The following is a 21,995-nucleotide window of genomic DNA, read 5'->3' as shown; positions in this document are numbered from 1 at the left end:
TGGAAGGTATCGTTGTCACAATACTGTGCATTATATAGAGTTAATTTGAAATGCTTCACCTTTTCTGACCCTTTCCCCCTCTGTCTGTTGTTCCAGATGGCTATGTTGTTGAAGTTGCAAGAGGCAGCCAACTACATTGAATCTCCGGACAGAGATACAATGGACCCCAGCCTCCCTACATTTTGAACAACTTAAACTCTAGACTCAAAACCTAGCACTTCAAATAGCCCTAAATATTTATCCCTATGTGAGCTCTAGTATACACAGTTTATAACATTCAGGAACAAAAACTCCAACATTGTTTTCTGCTCCTTTTGGACCTTATCTTTAATCTCAGCAAACAACAATCACACTCCATATGGTTGAATGAGAAGCCATTTGTTTTGTTGTTTTTGAATTGTATTCAATCATGCCAAGTCATACCAACCGATATTATGGTGAGAGAAAATATTTAGATTTTCTATTTCTTCAGATTTTCTTGAACTAGAGGTTATATTCACAATACACAGTATAAAGTCTCTCTTTATAGAAGCCTTCTCTCTATCACTGCTGCCCTCGATAGAAACAGGTGCTAATTATCTAGATAATAAGTATTACTCTTACTTTAGAAATTAATCCTCATCTCTCATTGGTCTAAGCAGGTGATTCTTCCAACAGCAAATTTAAATGACAAAAAAGCACATTCTTGCTTGTCCACATTTGCTCAAAATGGCCTGCAGTGTGCCTGTAAAATCAAGTCAGTTTGAGACCCATTTTAGCTTATTGGAAAGAGTACGACGGCATGTTGTATGGCTTGTCAGGTTGTATAGTCCTGGTTCTGAATACATATCGATCAATCTTTGAAGGCCAAATCTTAGACATATGCAACTCTTATACATAACCAGGTGAAATTGTTTGACTCTGTGACCAAACATACTGAATGCCTTAATAAATCTATGACTTATGATAACCTCAAGATGAACAGCAGTATACAACAGTGGTGCTTTGCTTTATAACCATCGCCTCAGAGCAGAGTAGTGCCAGGACATTGACTTTTTGCCCCCTCACATAGTTCAGGGTAGAGTCCTGCACAGGTCAGTTTTTTTGGAGCCGCACCACCCCGCCCAAATTATTTCTGAGCCCCACCCGATATCCGACATCAGGACAGACTTTTCTCTGCATAGAGAGCCGATCCGTGAACCGGCAAAATAATATCAATTTATTGTTTTTATGACTCCAGAGTATTAGGCTATTCCCATTCCCTGGATTCATTAATTTGTCTGCATGTCTATTCACATTTGGATCAAAGGAAACCATGGCATGAATTAAGAACGATAGGCCTATCTTCTGATTTTCACCTTGCGATGCGGCACATTGACAACTCAGATCGCTTTGAATGAGATCCTTTTAATTAGACTTCTTCTTACTTAACGAAAGCCTATAGCTGACATAACAAAACAATACATTTACATTCAAACTTAAGTAAACATTTCCTATAATCGAATAAGCTATAGGCTGCAAAAATAGCCTACATTCATTTAGTAGGCTATTGGCTACTCAAACTTTAACCAGTCTCACAGGTTTAAACTTTATAAGGCCTGCATATGGTCTAAATGAATGAAAGCCTGAATTGATGTAATAATAAACTTATATTAACTGAATTAACGCAAACAAATACCTGCTTGCACTTTTGCAGGCTGTATCCATACCGGGTTGTTGTCCTCCTTGTCCACAATGACTCCAAATCCTTCCAAACCGGGGATTTCACTCACGCAGCACCTGTTTCCATGATGGTGTATTCCACCATCATAACCTTTGATAAGAATGTTTTCATTCCACCCTCCAGCTGATTTTTTTTGCAGGTCAACTGCCGGGAACCGTGGGTATCCGATCCGATGCAGGACTCTAGTTCAGGATTGATTTCAATGTCATTTAACTATATTTGAGGGATAAACAACATGTTTCAGGTAGGCTAGATGGTGGGGATCAGGGTTTCATGGTCAAGTGAGAAAACAGGATTTAACAGTGCAGAACACAGACACATGGTTATTTCCTTATGGGTAATATCTTTAATTATCATTCATTGCAGCTACAACTTAGCAAAATTACAAATGCTGTCACTCTTTAACCAAAACATTTAAAGATGTCATCAGTACATACTAACTTCAGCTTCTGTGGTACTAGTTCCTCATTTTGTTGCAGGCAGCATACTTTTTATTTATTTGACTGAACTGACATAGACCGATTTGAAATCCAACTATCTGTTTGAAGATATAAAGGCCATGCCAGTAATACTCACATATAAAATCAGGTATTACTAAGAAAGTTATTTTTTGGAATAACGCTTAAGCAACTAACATTTGCTTATAGCTTAGATATTGCTTGACTTTTATTTTGAATATGGTGAGGTCTAATATATTCCACAACATTATTCAGTATAGTTACTGTGCTCAATGCTGTATTTCCAATATCGATTTCAGTTATTTGATCTACACTAGTTGCATGGTGCTAATATCTGATATGCTGAACCAAATACTTTACTGTAATCTTGCATATTGACAGTAGTTAGAGTATAAAAGTGCTTAAAAGAATGTACATGTAGATCTTTTACTCAATGTGGTAGCCATATAGCATCGCAGATCATTTAGGTGCTTTTGAATTTAGCCTTTTCACAAAGCTACTGTCTCATTCCTTGTAGAAAACATGTATTTAGGCCTATACCAAGACGGGCGAGTGAACGTCATGATTTAGAGTTCTCTGTTGCACCCCATAAATCCTTTTCATCAGACACAGGTTAACTCTGCTATTAACAGTCTTACATCTATTGTAGCAACCAATGGTGCTCTCCCTTTTTTGACTGGTAATATTGCTTTGCTCATCTTTGGTTTAGGTAATGACCGTTCAGACACACAGCATAAAATAGAAGAAATAGTTATTTGCTCACAGCAATGATCAAGGACCATTTTCCCACTTCAGAGGCATAGATATAGAATGGTAGAAGTTGAGTGGGTTACAGGAGTGTTCTCAAAAGATACATCTGACCATACTGGCTGATGCTGAAATAATGTAGGAGAATCAGTCTGTGTTTTGGTCTCTTCACACTAATGATGTATAATCCCTTTATCATAAGTCACCTGTATATAAACTGTAATTTAATGTCAGATCCCTTTCTTTGTACAATGGTTATCATAACAGAAATAAATGTTGCACACTATCAAAGGTCATTATTAAGCAAAGTGCAACTAAACCACCGTGATGAAGTTAAAACATGGTACATTCCTTTTGTACTATTTTTTGTATGCTTTTGCATCAAACTGTTAATGACTCCATCTGATGACTTGAAGCGAATGGCTTTTACTGCCTTGTGTGGTCACATTTTTACAAATTGAAAGAATCCTTGATAAATCCTATGTGTGAAAAGATGCCCCTTTGGCCAAATCATTTCACAATGACACCATGGCTGCGTTTACACAGGCAGCGCAATTCTGATCTTTTGCCCAATTATTGTAGAAAGAGTTGATTGGATTGGTCAAAAGACCAATAAGTGGAAAAAGATCAGAGTTGGGCTGCCTGTGTAAACTCAGCCTACTAGACCCCCCATGAACCTTCTGTCATCTTAATGATTAGCCTCATTAACTACTCTGCATTGTTTTACTATTTAGAAGAGTATAAGAGTATAGTATACACTGTATCTATGTATGCAAGTAAACAAATGCCATTCTGCTTGTTCTTCATCTCATTCACTGGTCGTTGTGGCTGTTGCGCTGTAGTGGCTGTGCTGTGTGTTTGCAAACCATCTTCTGTATCAGGACTATGCAGCAACTTCTACTGGTGTTGGCAATTAGAAAAAACGTCAACAATTATTCTGAAAGCTAACAAACCCAGTCTTGCCCCAGTCTTGCAGTAAATTGGACCAAATGAGGATTATGTTACTGAGAAAGAGTTCATTTTACAGGCAGGGTTGACTATACCTTAATGTGAATTTTGATGCAAGTGTTGCATTGAGAGAGTGAGTGGGACCGTTGACAATGGAAGGGATGCTTTGTGTGAAGGTTATTAGAATGTGTAAAAAGAAACTTGGTCCCACAAGACACCACCTGACTGTGAATGGGTGGTAAAACCTGGGCTTTAGCTCAGTGGGATAACATACCCTTGTGGCACACAGGAGACCCAGGTTTAGAACTCAGGTCAGTCACATGAGGGAAATGAGGTGTAGGTTATAGAGTTTGTTGTCCAAAGGTTTAGGCCTGTATTGCAGTTGGGCACAATTTAACTATTATCTAAGAACATAGTTCGACATAAAAGCTTGATTTTCAAAAAATCCAAGATAAATCAATGTTTTCTATATCAGGGTCTTCAAAAATACTAAACAAATCTGAAGTTCTTGGAAATGAAGTATTTCCCACTTGATTAAATCCAATACAGGTTGCTGAATAGTCATAATTATTTTGCAAAGCTTGTTATTGACTCAAAATAAAAATATAAAAACTGTAATAATGATATCTAATGTCACTGACAGGCAAATGTGATGGATTTTTAAATGTTGTAAATGCATGCCAAATTAGTGTGTGAACAAAACATGTAATAGCATTAACGTATTGTTAGGGGTTCATTCTATATAGAAAATGCTTTTTCTTTTTAATATGCTGATATTTGATATTTCTTTTTCTAAGGAATCCTTTGTAAAATTTCATTTATCTATTTTGTACAGGACTTCACAATTGTAAACATTGTAAATAGTTACGCATACTGTACGCGACAACAATCATTAAGGAAAACAAATAACTCCATAAAGGCCTACTACAAGATTAATAACTTATCACTCCAGAGTTGAGCCCAATACGTGGAGAGGTAGGCATGCTTCTGAAATGACATCTTCATCCACCTACTGTTTGTTCCAGTCAATAAAATCATGTCATATATGATTTGTCTCATAATTGCGAAAATATTTTTACCTCCATTCCTATAAAATAATGAATTCAAATTTGCAATGAAAGAGCACTTAAGATCTTCAAGAGCAGTCAGTGTGCATTTGGGTTGTGGCCTAACCATCATATCAGTGTTTATAAGGGTGATTTATCAGAACAAACACATCAGTGAACTGGAAACTGAGTGAAACACAGGGTAAACCCCCTCATTTTGGCCCGAGGGCCGCATTCGTTCTTCAACGAGGTCCGGAGTGCCACACTGAAAATGTGTTATATTTCCTCGCTGTCAAAATTTGGGAAAAATAGTCCTCTATCGTTTTTGGAATATATGATGCTCCCTGACTGTCTAACTTTAATTTCAGTGATTATTAGCTAGCTGGACACAGTCAAGAAACCATGGATGTAGGTCCATTATCAGTTCTACATAGTTTCGATTTGGTTTTAGTCATTTTAGTATATTGAGTTCCCCTTACGGGCCTAATCGTCCATATGTTTGACATCCCTGGTATAGGGGATCCCTATTCCTACTAGTGTTAGTGCTATTCGGTATCCTTGGGATGTCCATACCCTAAACCCTAACCTTAACCATTTTACATTTTAACTTCAGTGGGGTAACGAAAGTGTTGGGATGTCCCTACTAGGTCTATAATAAGGTCCAAGATTCAGTCAAGTATCTGTTACAGAAAATTCCTTAGGGGGTGGAGTCTGTGACCACCGTCTATATAGCCTGCCACTCCCTCTAAAGTGATGACTCTTTGAGGACTTTGAGGACTTACTGACTTTGGGAGTAGCAGAAACCGCCACCATGCCTGCGAAGCCTGCCCCTATCAAGAAGGCAGCCCCGAAAGAGCCTGCTCCTAAGAAGGAGGAAGCACATGCCCCTGCACCCGCTGAGGCTGATCCTGCTGAAGTTGCTCCCCCTGCCGAGGTCGAAGCTCCACCGGCAGAGGCTGCCCCAGCCGAAGCAGCTGCCCCTGCCGAGGGAGAGGCCCCTGTGGAGGCAGCTCCCGCAGAACCCGCGCCTGAGGAGCCCAAAGCACCCACACCCCCTCCTGCAGATGGTAATGCAATAATGCTCCATGAAATGAGCTTCGGTTGGGCTTTTTGCAGAAACACATGTGGGCTACTTTGTCAATTATATCATTGATATCCTCTCTGAATGGATGAGCCATGGTGACGTTTGGTTGGTGCGCAAGGGGCATAACTGACATTTTCATAAGTTCACAGGAGTGCTAAAACAAAACGTTGACATTGTTTGTTAATGGGAATTCATACTTTACCCAATACTTCAATGGAGGTCATGGATCTTATGTCGGTCCCTTTGCCACTGGATCTCTTCAAGAGCCTTCTATAAATTGCTTTACCATTTTTAGTCCAAAATGTCACTAATGCCCGTTGCGCACCGCCAAACCCTGCAAAAAATATTCCTTCTCAATGACATGTATTTCGAGAAAGTCTGTTCTTCCACATCATTTGGTAAATAATAAGCAACATTCGTCAACCATCGGTTCATAAGAGATAATGGTAAAGCTCTGAAGCCCATACTTTTGAGATAGGCCGGAAGACATTGCAGAAGTCATTGTGGGCTCCATGACGACAAGCCTGCAACGTGTTGTGTAAGTGATTGTGTAAGGCAGGGGTTCCCAAACTTTTTAACTTGGGGCCCCCCTTCCAGCATTGGGGAATATCCCATGCCACTCCCCTTGCGCGCCCAATTTTTTTTGTGGTGGTGGAACTCAGTCAGTCTTTAAACTTGCTCTTGAAAGGCCCCACAGTTTGGGAACCACTGGTGTAAGGCACTTGATAGCCTGACTACCTAGTCAAGTATCGCAAATGCTCGATTAACTACATCATATCTGTTGCCTATAGGCTAGTAATCAAACTATACTGAACAAAAATTATATAAAACGCAACATGTAAATTGTTGGTCCCATGTTTCTTGAGCTGAAATAAAAGATCCCCCAAATTTTCCATATGCACAAAAAACGTATTTCTCTCAAATGTTGTGCACACATTTGTTTACATCCCTGTTAGTGAGCATTTCTCCTTTGCCAAGATAATCCATCCACCTGACAGGTGTGGCATATCAAGAAGCTGATTAAACAGCATGATCATTACACAGGCGTACCTTGTGCTGGTGACAATAAAAGGCCACTCCAAAATTTGCAGTTTTGTCACAAAACATAATAATGCCACAGATGTCTTAAGTTTTGAGGGAGCATGCAATTGGCATGCTGACTGCAGGAATGTCCACCAGAGCTGTTGCCAGAGAATTGAATGTTAATTTCTCTACCATAAACCGCCTTCAACGTCGTTTTAGAGAATATGGCAGTACGCCCAACCAGCCTAACAACCGCAGACCACTTGTAACCACGCCAGCCCAGGATCTCCAGATCTGGCATCTTCACCTGCGGGATCGTCTGAGAACAGCCACCCGGACAGCTGATGAAAAAGCCCAGTCGTGAAATCCATAGATTAGGGCCTAATGAATTTATTTCAATTGATTGATTTCCTTATACGAACTGTAACTCGTTGTAATTGTTGCATGTTGCATCTATATTTTTGCTCAGTGTAATATCTAATCAAATGTAATACCAGCCGCTGCTAAGCCTGCTGCAGAGGAAGCTGCTACTCCAGCTGCTGTAGAGGTGCCCACAGAGCCAGATGGTAATGCATGTATTGCAATAGACAGATGTCAGAATTTACAGCGCATTTTAACTACATTATATCAGTTGCCGATAGGCTAGTAATCAAACTAATATCTAACATCTAATGCCAGCCGCTACTGCGCCCGCCGAGCTCGCTGCCGAAGGCAAGGAAGCTGCAGTTCTAGCCGCCGCAGACGCTGAGGCACCTGCCGAGGGTAAAGCCAAGAATAACAGATGTTTGTCTTGACTAGGCTACTTAACCTCTTTTACTGTAACTTATTTATCTCTTTACTCACGTCCCGGTACTTTCTATCCACATAAGCTTAACATTCTGCCACATTTTTTCATTTTGTAACATATTTTGAAATGTTTAAAATCAGCTTTTGCTCTTACATCTCTCTAACGTTGAATGAATGTCAGCTGCCGCCCCTGCTGCAGAGGAAGGCACCCCCGCGGCTGATGCTGCTGCTGAGGGTGCGGCACACCCTGATGGTAATAGCCTCACTACCAATCCACAGGGAGCCAAGGGACTTCATCATCATATGCCACTTAATATGGATATCCCTGTTTAGAATTATGGCAAATCACTTTTGGCTAACAGCACTAACTCAATAGAGCTAAACGATCTCAAATGATATTTGGGCATTTTGCCCATCATGGTAGGTAGGGCCTTATTAGCATGGTCCCAGATCTGTTTGTGCTGTCTTTCTTGCCAACGCCTATGGTCATTATCATAGGAGTTGACAGATCTGGGGCCAGGCTCTTATGTCATTTGAACTAATTCATTAGATGAATCTCTAACATTTAACACTAGCTGATGCTGCTGCAGCTGCCTCAATTATACCTTCAAATCTGAATATGTCCAATTCCAATCCACTCCAATATGGGACCATGATAAGGTATAGTTAGTTTGGTATACATATAAGGCATTCTAAAGTTTTTCCTGACCATGTGACCTGACCTGGGAACACTCCGGGCCCTAGTTAAAGCCTAGTGTACATTAGCAGATTGAATAGGTGTAGACTGTTTTCATCTCTCTGCTGGATAAACAAAGAGGAGTTCCGTAAGAGATGGGATTGGAATGGATTGGATGGAAGTGATTCTAGAACACTGCTCTCATACCTGCTGCCTCTAACCTTTATATAAATGCACATTTAACATCAGCTGCTGCTGCCGATGCGGCCTCCATAGAGGAACCCCCCAAAGCACCTACCCTCCCTCCACCCCCACCCCCAAAAGGTAAACCAACTCAACGGTCTGAGGAAAGATTGGTCAAACCATTACGAAGCTTTTCACACATTCTCCTATTACCATTTTTATAATTTATATGATAACCCAATATCATGTCCTCAAGTTTCAAGTTGTACATTGTCTGCATTAGTTTGCATTTCTAAACTATGTAGAGCCCTATTACCATGTTTCCATTGATATGATAACACAATAAGGCTAATTATTTCCTCTTGCATCTCGAGTTGTACTTTGTCTGAATTGTGTTAGCATTTCCAAAATATTTAGAGCCGTATAACTTAGTTTTTTGATTGATACTGTGTAACCCAATAGGGCTAATGTGTCCTCTCACGTCCGAGTTGTACAATGCGTTGTCTGAATTGTGTTTGTGTTTCCCAACTGTAGAGCCCACCAGTGAGCCCCTGGAAGTGACAGTGGAGGATAAGAGCGACACTTCAGTCACCATCACCTGGAGTCCTCCAAAGACCATTCCAGACAACTCTGGCCTGGATGGATACACCGTGGAAATCACCAAGGAGGGAAGTAAGTCATTCAAGCCAACTTCAGCCCTTAACTAGCCTGGTCCCAGATCTGTTTGTGCAGTCTTGCCAACTCCTATGGTCATGGGCGTGACCAATCTGAGACCAGGCTACCATTTGACTACTAAGTTATTTTAATGTTGTTATGTTGTCCCATTGGATTTTGTACATCTCTGATATGCTTGTAAGGTAAAATAGAGAATTAACCACAACCTTGTGAAAATGTTTATTGATTTGTTTTATCTAACACCATACGATGAGGCTGCATTCCATTGTAAATTATATTTTTTGGGCTGGTCAGACCTATTAGTTGCACCTGTCCGCTGCATGTCAGTCGATGATTTATACCGTACCTAACATCTCCCTATAAGGACAGAGGCATTACTGGCGGTGCCATGGACTAGCTGGTGCCTGCTTTTAGATCACAACCTTATGCTAATGATCAGTAACAGACTCAAGTCAAATGTCAGAGAAGAAAATATACCTCAAGTAATGCAACTACACGTTTCACCTTGCAAATGTAATAATTCACCTGGAAAATTTGAACATACTATCTTCTTATTCATGAATCTCCTTAATTAATCCATTTAAAAATATGTTTTTTGGGTCCAGATAGGAAGATAAGTCATGACAATACTTTCATCCAAGTACTTCCCCTGATTCTCAGTCACCACTAAAATATGTGTCCTCTAGTTTACATTTTCACTCCAGTGAAGAACTGAATATTCTCCATATCTGATACTGATACTTATTGTCCTCACTGTGTTCACTCTCTTGCCGCAGTTCTATATTATACTAAGCTTGTTAACTTTCCTGTCACAGCTGAAGACTGGAAAGCAGCCAACGAGGTTCTGACCATATCCTGCCGTTATGTCATCAAGAACCAGACTACCGGCGACCGTCTACTGATCCGGGTGGTTGCTGTAAACCCTGGTGGCCGCAGCCCCCCTGCTACCATCACCGATCCCGTTCTGGTCAAGGAGGTTGGGGGTAAGCAAAGCCTGGACAATAGGCTGAGTCTTCACTCACACACAGCACTTAGCTACTGTACTTCAGAAGCATGCCATGGTCCATTTCTTCCAACCAGCAGATGTGGGTTTTCTTCCATGGACTTCAAGTAGACAGCATTGTATTATCAGGTGGCCATAACAGCAAGTCCAAACTGTTTGTGGTGGGCGGTGTCCGTCTTTATTGTTGAAATAGCTTTTCAAAAGAGCAGACGTTGAAACAGCTAGGGAGAAATGGCTCAGCATGATTTCCATCTCAGATATCCAACTACTGTTGTCACATCCCTGGCCCGTTAGAATAATGCAACTGTGGCTTTCTCAGATTGTTGACACCAAGAGGGGGGTAGAGATCCTCGGTCCAAGCATGGAGTAAGCTCCCCAGTTGTAAAGGGATAAATGTACTGCCTACAACACTTTTTGGGTGCATGTTTTCACCTGTGTCTTCTTACTTTGTCTACTTTTTGACTTCCTCAATGATAACTGTTAATGGTTAGTCAAGCCTCTTAATTTACAGCAATCATCCTGGAATCAAGTGAATGTAGTGTACACAGTGGTAGGCCCTGGATTTTGAGTTTTATCTAGTCCTATTTTCTGAATATACAGTAAAATAGTTATATCAAAACAGAAAGCTGAAGTAATTGGTAGACCTATGTTTTTTTATGAAAGTTGATTAAAACTGTATTTATGTAAGTAGGGACCTAAAGAGAGAGATCAGCAAATGTGTGATGGAGAGTTTTAATGGAGGGGAATGAAACCTGAAACCCAAGGACTTATATAGGGACTGGCCGTCCCCCAATAGGAGTGTCACAGTCCATGTCCCACAGTCCCACTGTCAAACTTAGCCTTTGGTCCACCAAAAAAAGCGTCTGGTTTACCACACAATGGAACGACCACTAACTTTCCCACAAATCCTTTGGAAAATTGTTGGGATGTGTCTGCTATTAACACGGAAGGTTTGGCATTAAGTTGACTCCCCAGTCAGAATGCGTGCTGGAGAGGTGTCAAGCCAACCCATGTAAGAGTGATGGAAACAAGTGCAATCTGTCGAGTGGGGTGGGGGTGGGGATGGGGAACATTCCAAAGTGTCCCCTCTACACAGAGAGGGTGGGGACATGGGAGGGATCTAACGTCTCGTATGCCATCTAAGCCCTTTGAGACGACCAGGGACCCTGTGTTTATTTTGAAACATGCCACAGACACTGACGGGGACAAGGCAGTTCTCTTTTGACCTGATCCCCGCATAAGGTGCGTCAAGTCGGGACACTCCACAGAGAAACACACCTAACTCTACCATGCCCATTCCCCAGTTGGTTGGTTGTTTTTTAAAATACATTTTCTGATAGCAGCACATATTCCTGCCGAGAATGCTGGCACTAGTGCATAGGTTTGTATAGGAGCGGGTTTGCAATTATAGTTCCTGAACTTGGTTATTAGTTAGTTACAAATATCAACCATTCTATCCATGTTTTAACACTATAAGCCATTGGCTGTGAATGGTGTGTTTGTGGGGGATCCTATGGTCTTGGAGAATCTACAGTACAGTTGAGTGTGATTCTTACTCCAGCCTGTTTAACATTGTGGGCTGGGGTAACTGTAGATCTACATCATGTGTTGCGACATGGCATGAGTTCAAATGGGACCTATTTAGAGCTCTGATGAGTGTTACTCTGCTAGACTCAGCAGGTGTTTGGTTCCCACCAAACTAGATCTGGTCTGGATGGCTGGAGTACAGGATAACCTGTCTCAAAGCTGAAGGTACAGAGTGGGTTTTGAGGAATTCGTTTTTTTATTCTTTCTGATACAAATTCAATTGCTTGCTCTGAAGTATCTCTGAAGTGTCCTATCCATAGTGTGTGTCACAGTTTCAGAGTCATTTTACTTATTTGAACAGGTTGATTATTATTATTATTCGTAAACCATTTTTTTCTGTCTGTAGCTCGCCCCAAAGTCCGCCTGCCTCGTTTCCTGAGGCAGAGGTATGTCAAGAAAGTCGGTGAGAAGATCAACCTTGTCATCCCCTTCTCTGTGAGTTTGTATTATGAGATGATGGGTAGGCCTGGGAGTTTGTCTAAACCACATGACCTGAGCAGGACCAAAACAATTGGACCCTAGCTATAGGCTACAACTAGGGGCTAGAGTTCTTCACATGGTCAGGAAAGACTCCTGGCACTAATGATATGAAATCACGTGATGTTATAACATGTGTCCATACAGATGGAAGTTAGACCATTGATTGAGCCCAGCATTGTGTTCTTTACTTTCCTAGGGTAAACCTAAGCCAGTCATTAGCTGGTTAAAGGATGGAGAGCCCCTTGACCCAAAGAGGGCCAATGTCCGTACATCTGACAGAGACAGCATCCTGTTCATCCGTCAAGCAGAGAGAGCAGACTCTGGCTCATATGAGATGTGCGTGAAGGTGGACGACTTTGAGGACAAAGCTGCTATCATCATCCAGATTATTGGTAAATCAAACTCTATTTGACTATCCAACCTTGTTTTTATTTCTAAACAGATGATGACATAGCATTAGCCTGTCATATAAACTAGGTATATTTTGGTCATAACTAGGGCCAGGAGTTGTTTCTGGTCAGTTCTTAACTGATCTGGAGAGTGATTGAGTTGTTGTGAGTTTACTGATACCAATGATGCAACCCGTACTGAACCATGTATCGCTGTGCCTGCTCTCCCACAGAGTTGCCTGGACCACCAGCCAGCATTAAGATTGTGGATGTCTGGGGATTCAACGTTGCTCTGGAGTGGACCGTACCCAAAGATAACGGAAACACAGAGATCACAGGCTACACTGTCCAGAAGGCTGACAAGAAGACCGGGGTGAGAAACCCCTTCCTTACCATACAATGTCAAAGTGAATGACATACTGAGTCATTCACAACTTCTGTATCGTTTACACAATTCCCATTGATTTAGCAGCAAAAAATTTCCCTGTACTCTAATACAATCCCCAAAAACGTTATTTAAAGTACATCTCAGTATATTTTACTCAAAAAATTGACATCAAAAGAAAGTACAATACGTATAATAACAAGACATTGAAATATTATTAATACTCATATGATCTCTTGCCCAGGACTGGTTCAACATTTTGGAGCACTACGCAAGATTAAACGCTACCATCTCAGACCTCATCATGGGCAACACCTACACCTTCAGGATCTTTGCAGAGAATAAGTGTGGACTCAGTGAGGAATGTGCTGTGACCAAGGGAGAAGCCACCATTGTGAAGGAGGGTGAGACACACTCCACACCACCCCTTTCAAAAAAAGTCCCTTAAAAAAAATTAACATGAGATAATCACATGAAAAGAACAGATTTGAAAAAATACATGTTAATAAAAATATACATACATACATATATATATATATATATATATATATATATATATATATATATATATATATATATATATATATATATATATATATATATATGTATATATATATATATTTTATATTTTATATAAATTTATATACACACACTACCGTCAAAACTTTTAGAACACCTACTCATTCAAGGGTTTTTCTTTATTTTTACTATTTTCTACATTGTAGAATAATAGCAAAGACATCAAAACTATGAAATAACACATATGGAATCATGTAGTAACCAAAAAAGGGTTAAACAAATCAAAATATATTTGAGAGTTGAGATTCTTCAAAGTAGCCACCCTTTGCCTTGATGACAGCTTTGCACACTCTTGGCATTCTCTCAACCAGCTTCATGAGGTAGTCACCTGGAATGCATTTCAATTAACAGGTGTGCCTTCTTTAAAGTTAATTTTAATGCGTTTGAGCCAATCAGTTGTGCTGTGACAAGGTAGGGGGGGGGGGGGGGGGGGGGTGTACAGAAGATAGCCCTATTTGGTAAAAGACCAAGTCCATATTATGGCAAGAACAGCTCAAATAAGCAAAGAGAAACAACAGTCCATCATTACTTCAAGACATGAAGGTAGGTCAATACGGAACATTTCAAGAACTTTGAACGTTTTCAAGTGCAGTCGCAAAAACCATGAAGCGCTATGATGAAACTGGCTCTCATGAGGACCCCCACAGGAATGGAAGACCCAGAGTTACCTCTGCTGCAGAGGATAAGTTCATTAGAGTTACGAGCCTCAGAAATTGCAGCCCAAATAAATGCTTCACAGAGTTCAAGTAACAGACGCATCTCAACATCAACTGTTCAGAGGGTACTGTTTGAAATCAGGCCTTCATAGTGAAATTGCTGCAAAGAAACCACTACTAAAGGACACCAATAATAAGAAGAGACTTGCTTGGGCCAAGAAACACCAGCAATGGACATTAGACTGGTGGAAATGTGTCCTTTGGTCTGGAATCCAAATTGGAGATGTTTTGTTCCAACCACCATGTCTTTGTGAGACACGATGTGGGTGAACGGATGATCTCCGCATGTGCATTTCCCACCGTAAAGCATGCAGGAGGAGGTGTTATAGGGGTGCTTTGCTAGTGACACTGTCTGTGATTTATTTAGAATTCACACTTAACCAACATGACCACCACAGCATTCTGCAGCGATATGCCTTCCCATTTGGTTTGGGCTTAGTGGGACTATAATATGTTACTTCATAGTGCTGATGTCTTCACTATTATTCTACAATGTAGAAAATAGTAAAAATAAAGAAAAACCCTTGAATGAGTAGCTGTTCTAAAACTTTTGACCGGTGGTGTATATATATATATATATATATATATATAATTTTTTTTTTTTACATGACATTTTCATGAGTCAGTCACGTGAACAAATCACATGCAAAAAATGTCATGTGGGAAAAACAGACACGTGTGAAGTTTCAAATGACTCCAACACGTTTCCCTGTTTCCCAACATATTATAAGTTTCACATGTGTGCTTTTGTAACTGGCAGGATTAGAACCCAGGTCTCCAACAGGAGATACCAACGTCTTGACCATTCAACCATGAGAGCCAACACTATTTAGAAGTCACAGGTGGCGCTACCTCATCATGTGACCATGAGCAAACATGACTGACTCATGTCCGTTACACTTTCACATGTGCATTTTCAAATTTTATTGTCAACTATGGGTATCAAACGATAACAAAAATGTAATTGCGTTATCGTAGGATTTGCTGTGATTAATCAAGATTAATCGCAAATTCATAGTTTGCTCAAATTGAGCTGTAATTTAAGATTTGTTTTTCAAAAAGCATTACAAAAACATTGCCGTTTTGATTTTGTCCAAAGTAACGGTTAGCAAAATCAGGTAAATCGATCAACAAACTTTCTTTAACCTCAAAGTCAACTTTTTTTGACATCGTATTGTTGTTTTTAGCTAAATGGATTATGTATTTTGGATGTTTTCAGTGCATTTTGAACGCTTTCAGACAACGCAATTACAGAAATTGAGCACAAAAATACTTCAGTTAAAATTACTTTGGTTAACTGGTTAACTCAGACAGTGCTAATTTTAAAATCTTAAAAAGGAGAAATAATCTCTGTTCTTTTCACTGGGCTTTTTCGAATGGTCACTGATCAACGTATGAAGAAGAGAAGCTCCGAATTGAAATAAGAAATTATACTGTTTAACACACTTGAATTATTATTCACAGAATGGCATTAAATAATTCGCAATTCCATATGTGGAGACATTGCTACTGCAACATGTTAACCCCACCTTTTCACATGTGAGGAGAATAACACTAGGCCTATTTCACTCCACGTGTGACAGTTAGATTTTCACGTAAATGTTTTTTACATGTGAAACTGCAAATTAGATTTAGAAATGTGAATCGTTTTCACATGTGAACTTGCAACTCCACATGTGAAAGTGAGATTTTCACATGGAGTTATTACATGTGAAACTGCTGATTAGATTTTCACGTGATTGATTTTCACATGTGAACTTGCAATTCTACATTTGAATGTGAGATTTTCACAGTTTCTCGTGAAACTGCATATCCGACTTTCACATGACATTTTTACAATGTGAAACAGCAAATTTCAAATATGCAACTGCAATTCACGTGAGGTGAAAACATGTTTTTCTTCTCACATGTGAAAGGTGGTGTTAACTTGTGAACTCTAAATGTAATAATGTGAAAATACGGTTTCATGTGAAATTTATGCTCAACATGTGAAAACAGCGATTTCACATGTGAAAAAAGCAAATTTGACATGTTTTTATTTTTAAGGTGTCCCCCTACACGTTAGAACATTAGAGAATATTAGAACGAGTGGAACAGTAAAGTCTTCTTGTAGTTGCCCCCATTTAGGACCTAATCCATGCTTGTCTCATTCTTTTTCAGTTATTGACTACAAACCTACCCCGTTCGTGGAGCGTGACTTCACAGAGGCTCCCAAGTTCACCACTGTTCTGAACGACAGGTCCACCACTGTTGGCTACAGCACCAAGCTGCTGTGCTCTGTGAGGGGATGCCCCAAGGTAAACCTTCCCTCTTACAAACTCTCTAATACTGTAGGTTGTTAATGAAATGGACAACCTGTAGGCTAGGCTAGCAGAACTGTATTTATTAAGGATATCCATTAGCTGCTGCCAAGGCAGCAGCTACTCTTCCTGGGGTCCAGCAACATTAAGGCAGTTATATACTATTACAAATATTACATAACATTACATCTATGGAATGAGGAATCTTTAGTCTCCTTGTTAGCCTCCTGCATGTTTTAGGATGGGTATCTGTATAAGCACTTTGTGACAACTGCTGATGTAAGAACAGCTTTATAAAATACAATTGATTGATTGATTGATGTCTGAGCCTCCAGCTCAGCCTGTCCCCTGTCACCAGATCCACTGGGTTGCCAGTCGCCACAGCAGAGCAGCATTTGGCATAGGGGAGTTGAACATGCAGCTCCATATAGGGTTAGGTTATGATAGTCTCCCTCTGAGCAGAACCTTGGACTCCTGGCCGACTGGGCCGGAGTGGGTGGGTGGCAGAGAGGAAGGGGTGGAGGGGTCAGATGTATAACATTCCTACCCTGGGGGGATCATGGGGGGTCTTTACACTGACCCTTACAAATGAACACATAAAATGTGCAGTTTCACATGTTGAGCTTAAATTTAAATGTATTACATTTAGAGTTCACATGTTAACACCGCCTTTTCACATGTGAGGAGAAAACATGTTTTCACCTCATATGAATTGCAGTTTCACATGTGAAATTTGCGCTTTCACATGTTAAAAACTTTCACATGAAAATCGGATATACATTTTCACATGGGAAAATCTCACTTTGAAATGTAGAATTGCATTTTCACATGTGAAAACATTCCTTGTGAAAATCCCTTTCCGTTTCACATGAAAATCGCACTTTCACTTGTGGAATTGCAGATTCACATGTGGGGTTGAAATAATGTTATTCTCCTCACATGTGAAAAGATGGTTTTATCATGTTGCAATAGCAATGTTTCAACCAAAATTAGGGTGACCATATCTAAAAATCCCAAATGCGGGACAATGGAACGATTTTGCTGGACATTCCCAGAACAGTGGACAGAACACAGTTGTTAATGTTTCAATTAAGGATTGGCGCTTTAAAGCAAAACATGAACTCAAAAGTATTGATAGCAAAATAAAATATTGCAAGGAACTCATTTTGAAATGCGAGAACAAATAAATTGTAAATGGATGAAAAACATTTGTTTTCAGTGAGAAATGAAATAAATGATCACCTTTTTTTTTTCCGCATCCCTCTTTTCTGCAGTTTTCCCCATCATGTGTTTTGAATATCTGTACCCATCAAAAGAAAGAGCTTCATTTACCCCTAGAAACCATCATAGCCAAGCCTACGTGATGTTCCTTCCTTTATTGGGGCATTTAATTGCTTGTTCATAGAGGTACACTACAAGACCAAAAGTAAGTGGACACCCTTTCAAATTAGTGGATTTAGCCATTTCGGCCACACCTGTTGCAGACAGCTGTATAAAATCGAGCACACAGCCATGCAATCTCCATAGACAAACATTGGCAGTAGAATGGCGCGTACTGAAGAGCTCAGTGATCTTCAACGTGGCACTGTCATAGGATGTCACCTTTCCAACAAGTCAGTTTGTCAAATGTCTGCCCTGCTAGAGCTGCCCCGGTCTACTGTAAGTGTTGTTATTGTGAAGTGGAAACTTTTAGGAGCAACAACGGCTCAGCCGCAAAGTGGTAGGCCACACAAGCTCACAGAACGGGACTGCCGAGTGCTGAAGAGAGTAGCACGTAAAAATGGTCTTTCCTCGGTTGCAACACTCACTACCGAGTTCCAAACTGCCTCTGGAAGATACGTCAGTACAATAACTGTTCGTCGGGAGCTTCATGAAATAGGTTTCCATGGCCGAGCAGCAGCACACAAGCCTAAGATCTCCATGAGCAATGCCAAGCGTCGGCTGGAGTGGTGTAAAGCTCCCCGCCATTGGACTCTGGAGTGATGAATCACGCTTCATCATCTGGCAGTCCAACGGACAAATCTGGGTTTGGCGGATGCCAGGACAACGCTACCTGCCCCAATGCATAGTGCCAACTGTAAAGTTTGGTGGAGAAGGAATAATGGTCTGGGGCTGTTTTTCATGGTTCGGGCTAGGCCCCTTAGCTCCAGTGAAGGGAAATCTTAACGCTACAGCATACAATGACATTCTAGATGATTCTGTGCTTCCAAATGTGGCAACAGTTTGGGGAAGGCCCTTTCCTGTTTCAGCATGACAATGCCCCCATGCACAAAGCGAGGTCCATACAGAAATGGTTTGTCGAGATCGGTGTGGAAGAACTTGACTGACCTGCACAGAGCCCCCACCTCAACCCCATCGAACACCTTTGGGATGAATTGGAACGCCGACTGCAAGCCAAGCCTAATCGCCCAACATCATTGCCCGACCTCACTAATGATCTTGTGGCTGAATAGAAGCAAGTCCCTGCAGAAATGTTCCAATATCTAGTGAAAAGCCTCCCCAGAAGAGTGGAGGCTGTTATAGCAGCAAAGTGGGTACCAACTCCATATTAATGCCCATGATTTTGGAATGTTATGTTCGACGAGCAGATGTCCACATACTTTTGGCCATGTAGTGCATGTCCCCTTTGCGATGAGCTGATCATTGTAGGATTTTAGTATGGTGCATGGTAAAACATCCTCAAAGTACATGAAAGCTGAAGTAAACAATTGATCTGAAACATATAAATCACATATTATGTCATTGCAGCCTAAGATTGTGTGGATGAAGAACAAGATGATTCTCAACAACATGGACAACCCCAAGTACAGGATGATCAGCACAGGGGGCATCTGCACCCTGGAGATCCGTAAGCCTGGCCCATACGACGGTGGCGAGTATGTCTGCAGAGCCGAGAATACATTGGGGAAGGTCGACACTGGCTGCAAGCTGGAGGTCAAAAGTAAGTAGTAGTGGAAAAAATAAAATAAAAATTGCACTTGTCTTTTCCTGCTAGTACCAACTTCTCCTAGTTTCAACTACAGTAACTATCTTAAGAGGAATATTCTAACTGTAAGTTGCTCTGGATAAGAGCTTCTGCTAAATGACTAAAATGTAAAAAAATAACTTAATTTAGAACCCACTGGGCACACACTGGTTGAATCAACATTGTATCCATGCCATTTCAATTAAATTACGTTGAATCAACGTGGAATCGAAGTTGAATTGACGTCTGTGCCCAGTGGGAAAGTCCTTTCTCATACATGGGTTTACCCGAGGAAGAAGCCTCACAAAGTATGAAGCAAGTTCATCTATAAATATAGACACTGCTTTTGTAATCAAATGTATTTCTGCTTTTACGTTTATGTTTCAGTGGTGTTTTATCTTATGCATTATCCATGCAAATGTAGATGCTCTCGATATTTGTTGTATTTGAATCAGGCTGTGTGGAAATATTGGCATTGGTTCATGATCACTAAATTAATTATATTTACCTCAACAGAGCCTGTGTATGCAGACGCTGACAAAGACAAGGAGGAGGAAGAGTAAATGAACATGCATATAGGTCAGTCACTCTTATTGGCATTTATAAGGTTTCATGTGGAAAATGGGCTTCAATTTACAAGATTGGCCTGAATTCAGAAGTTCACTGTGAATCAATAAATAAAGGCCACTTTGTTACAAACTATACTTGATGAATGTCTTTACTAAAAATCTAAAATCTTAAATCAATCTTGGCATTTAATTTGCTTTGACTTTGGTCTTATTGGAGAGAAAGTTATATGTACCCATATTGTCACTGAAAACTTAGCACCAACGTTTATTTTAATATGTACCAAAGTCTATTTGAGTCCTGGTATGACGTACATATTCTCCAAGGCTGGCCTTACATGGAGAGCCCTAAAGTGGGAGGTGGAAGGTGGCCTCTGCCATTGCAAGGGTCTGAATGCTAGTCCTAGCTGCTGCTCATAAATTAGTCCTGTAACGGCTCCACATACAGTGGAGTTGCACTCAGTTAGGGGACTACATCACATTTCCTTGACTCGGCATAGCGGGCCCATTAGGGATCAGCGAGACACAGCAATTTTACTACCAGGAGCCACTGTATTGCAAGCAGCTTTTCACCCACCAAGGTGTTGAATCTCCACGGGGGACACTATCAGCTCTCTTCACTTGCAAAAAACGATTTGTGTAATATGAATATTTATACTGGCTGTAGTCTTTAAAAACGTTTTATGTTAAACTCTTGGAATATACCTTTTGTAGGCCTGCTACTGCAGTTCTAACCACCACAGTTGGCTAAATATGGCATGTGAATTGACACCTGTTCTCTGTTATTACAGTCCCAAATTAGAAGCAAGCGGAATGAGGCCTTTAAAAAAAGGTGAGGTCATTTTTATAAGCTCTAAAACTGTACTTTCTCTCCTTTGATGCGAAATATGAATTGAGACATTGGATAACTTTCGGTGAGTTTTAAAGTGATATATACCACTTGTTTTTCTACAGGACGGTTCTGGATGCTGGAAAAAACATGTACATATGACTGGAGAGAACAAACAATGAAATGGTTAATACCTACAACCGTTGTATCCTACCCTACCCTTTCCTTTCCTATCCTATATTTATGAAGATGAAACATTTTTTTGCCTTTATTTTTCTTCCTTAGTACTCTCTGGTACAGAGTTCATATCCATGTCCACAACCAACTCAGATGTCAACTGTCTGTGTGACATTGTAATTCTGAATAGGTCTCCATTATATAAAACAAATCCATTGTTCCTGATTGGAGATTAAAGACGTAAAACCTCAGAATGTTTGTTACAATAAATATTTTGATTTATGCTTTTGTTTTGTTGTTTTGTTGAATAAACCAAAACTTGAATAAACCCTCTCTAACCTGAAGTAAAAATGACATCGACCGAAACCTTCTATACTTATTAATGTGAAAGAGGAAAAGTGCTAGTTGTGGCAAGGCCAGTGGAATATTTCCTTAACAGGATTTTGTCATGTATTTGTATAATATACATCCTCTGTAGCTCAGCTGGTAGAGCACAGTGCTTGTAACGCCAAGGTAGTGGGTTCGATCCCCGGGACCACCTATACACAAAAATGTATGCACGCATGACTGTAAGTCGCTTTGGATAAAAGCGTCTGCTAAATGGCATATGGATTAATTATTAATATACAGTATGTGTACATGCAGTACACAGTAGTCGCTCTTTAACTTGTTTATCACATGACATGATATT

The 21,995-nt window shown here is 40.4% G+C and overlaps 2 protein-coding genes across 2 annotated transcripts in view; both read left to right on the top strand.

Annotated features, from left to right (window-relative positions):
• Window positions 1-4,897, top strand: part of LOC311133489 (neuron navigator 1-like) — a 130,990-nt gene extending 126,093 nt beyond the window's left edge. The window contains exon 31 of the mRNA XM_084166977.1: window positions 97-4,897. Within this exon, the coding sequence (XP_084023103.1) occupies window positions 97-186 (90 nt within the window). The 3' untranslated portion in view covers window positions 187-4,897. The remainder of the gene's footprint in view (window positions 1-96) is intronic.
• Window positions 4,898-5,712: 815 nt separating this feature from the next.
• mybphb (myosin binding protein Hb) lies at window positions 5,713-20,295 on the top strand (the record flags this gene model as incomplete). Its single annotated transcript, XM_084166918.1, has 10 exons — window positions 5,713-5,968; window positions 9,188-9,325; window positions 10,144-10,311; window positions 12,265-12,353; window positions 12,595-12,790; window positions 13,021-13,160; window positions 13,417-13,576; window positions 16,628-16,764; window positions 19,516-19,708; window positions 20,249-20,295. 10 exons carry the CDS (start codon window positions 5,713-5,715, stop codon window positions 20,293-20,295), a joined length of 1,524 nt encoding a protein of 507 aa, XP_084023044.1.
• Window positions 20,296-21,995: the final 1,700 nt, after the last annotated feature.

The sequence above is a fragment of the Coregonus lavaretus genome, assembly GCF_964263955.1.
Source record: "Coregonus lavaretus genome assembly, chromosome: 8".
Taxonomy (NCBI): domain Eukaryota; kingdom Metazoa; phylum Chordata; class Actinopteri; order Salmoniformes; family Salmonidae; genus Coregonus; species Coregonus lavaretus.
Note: the sequence above shows the minus strand (reverse complement) of the source record. Positions and strands in the feature narration are given on the sequence as shown.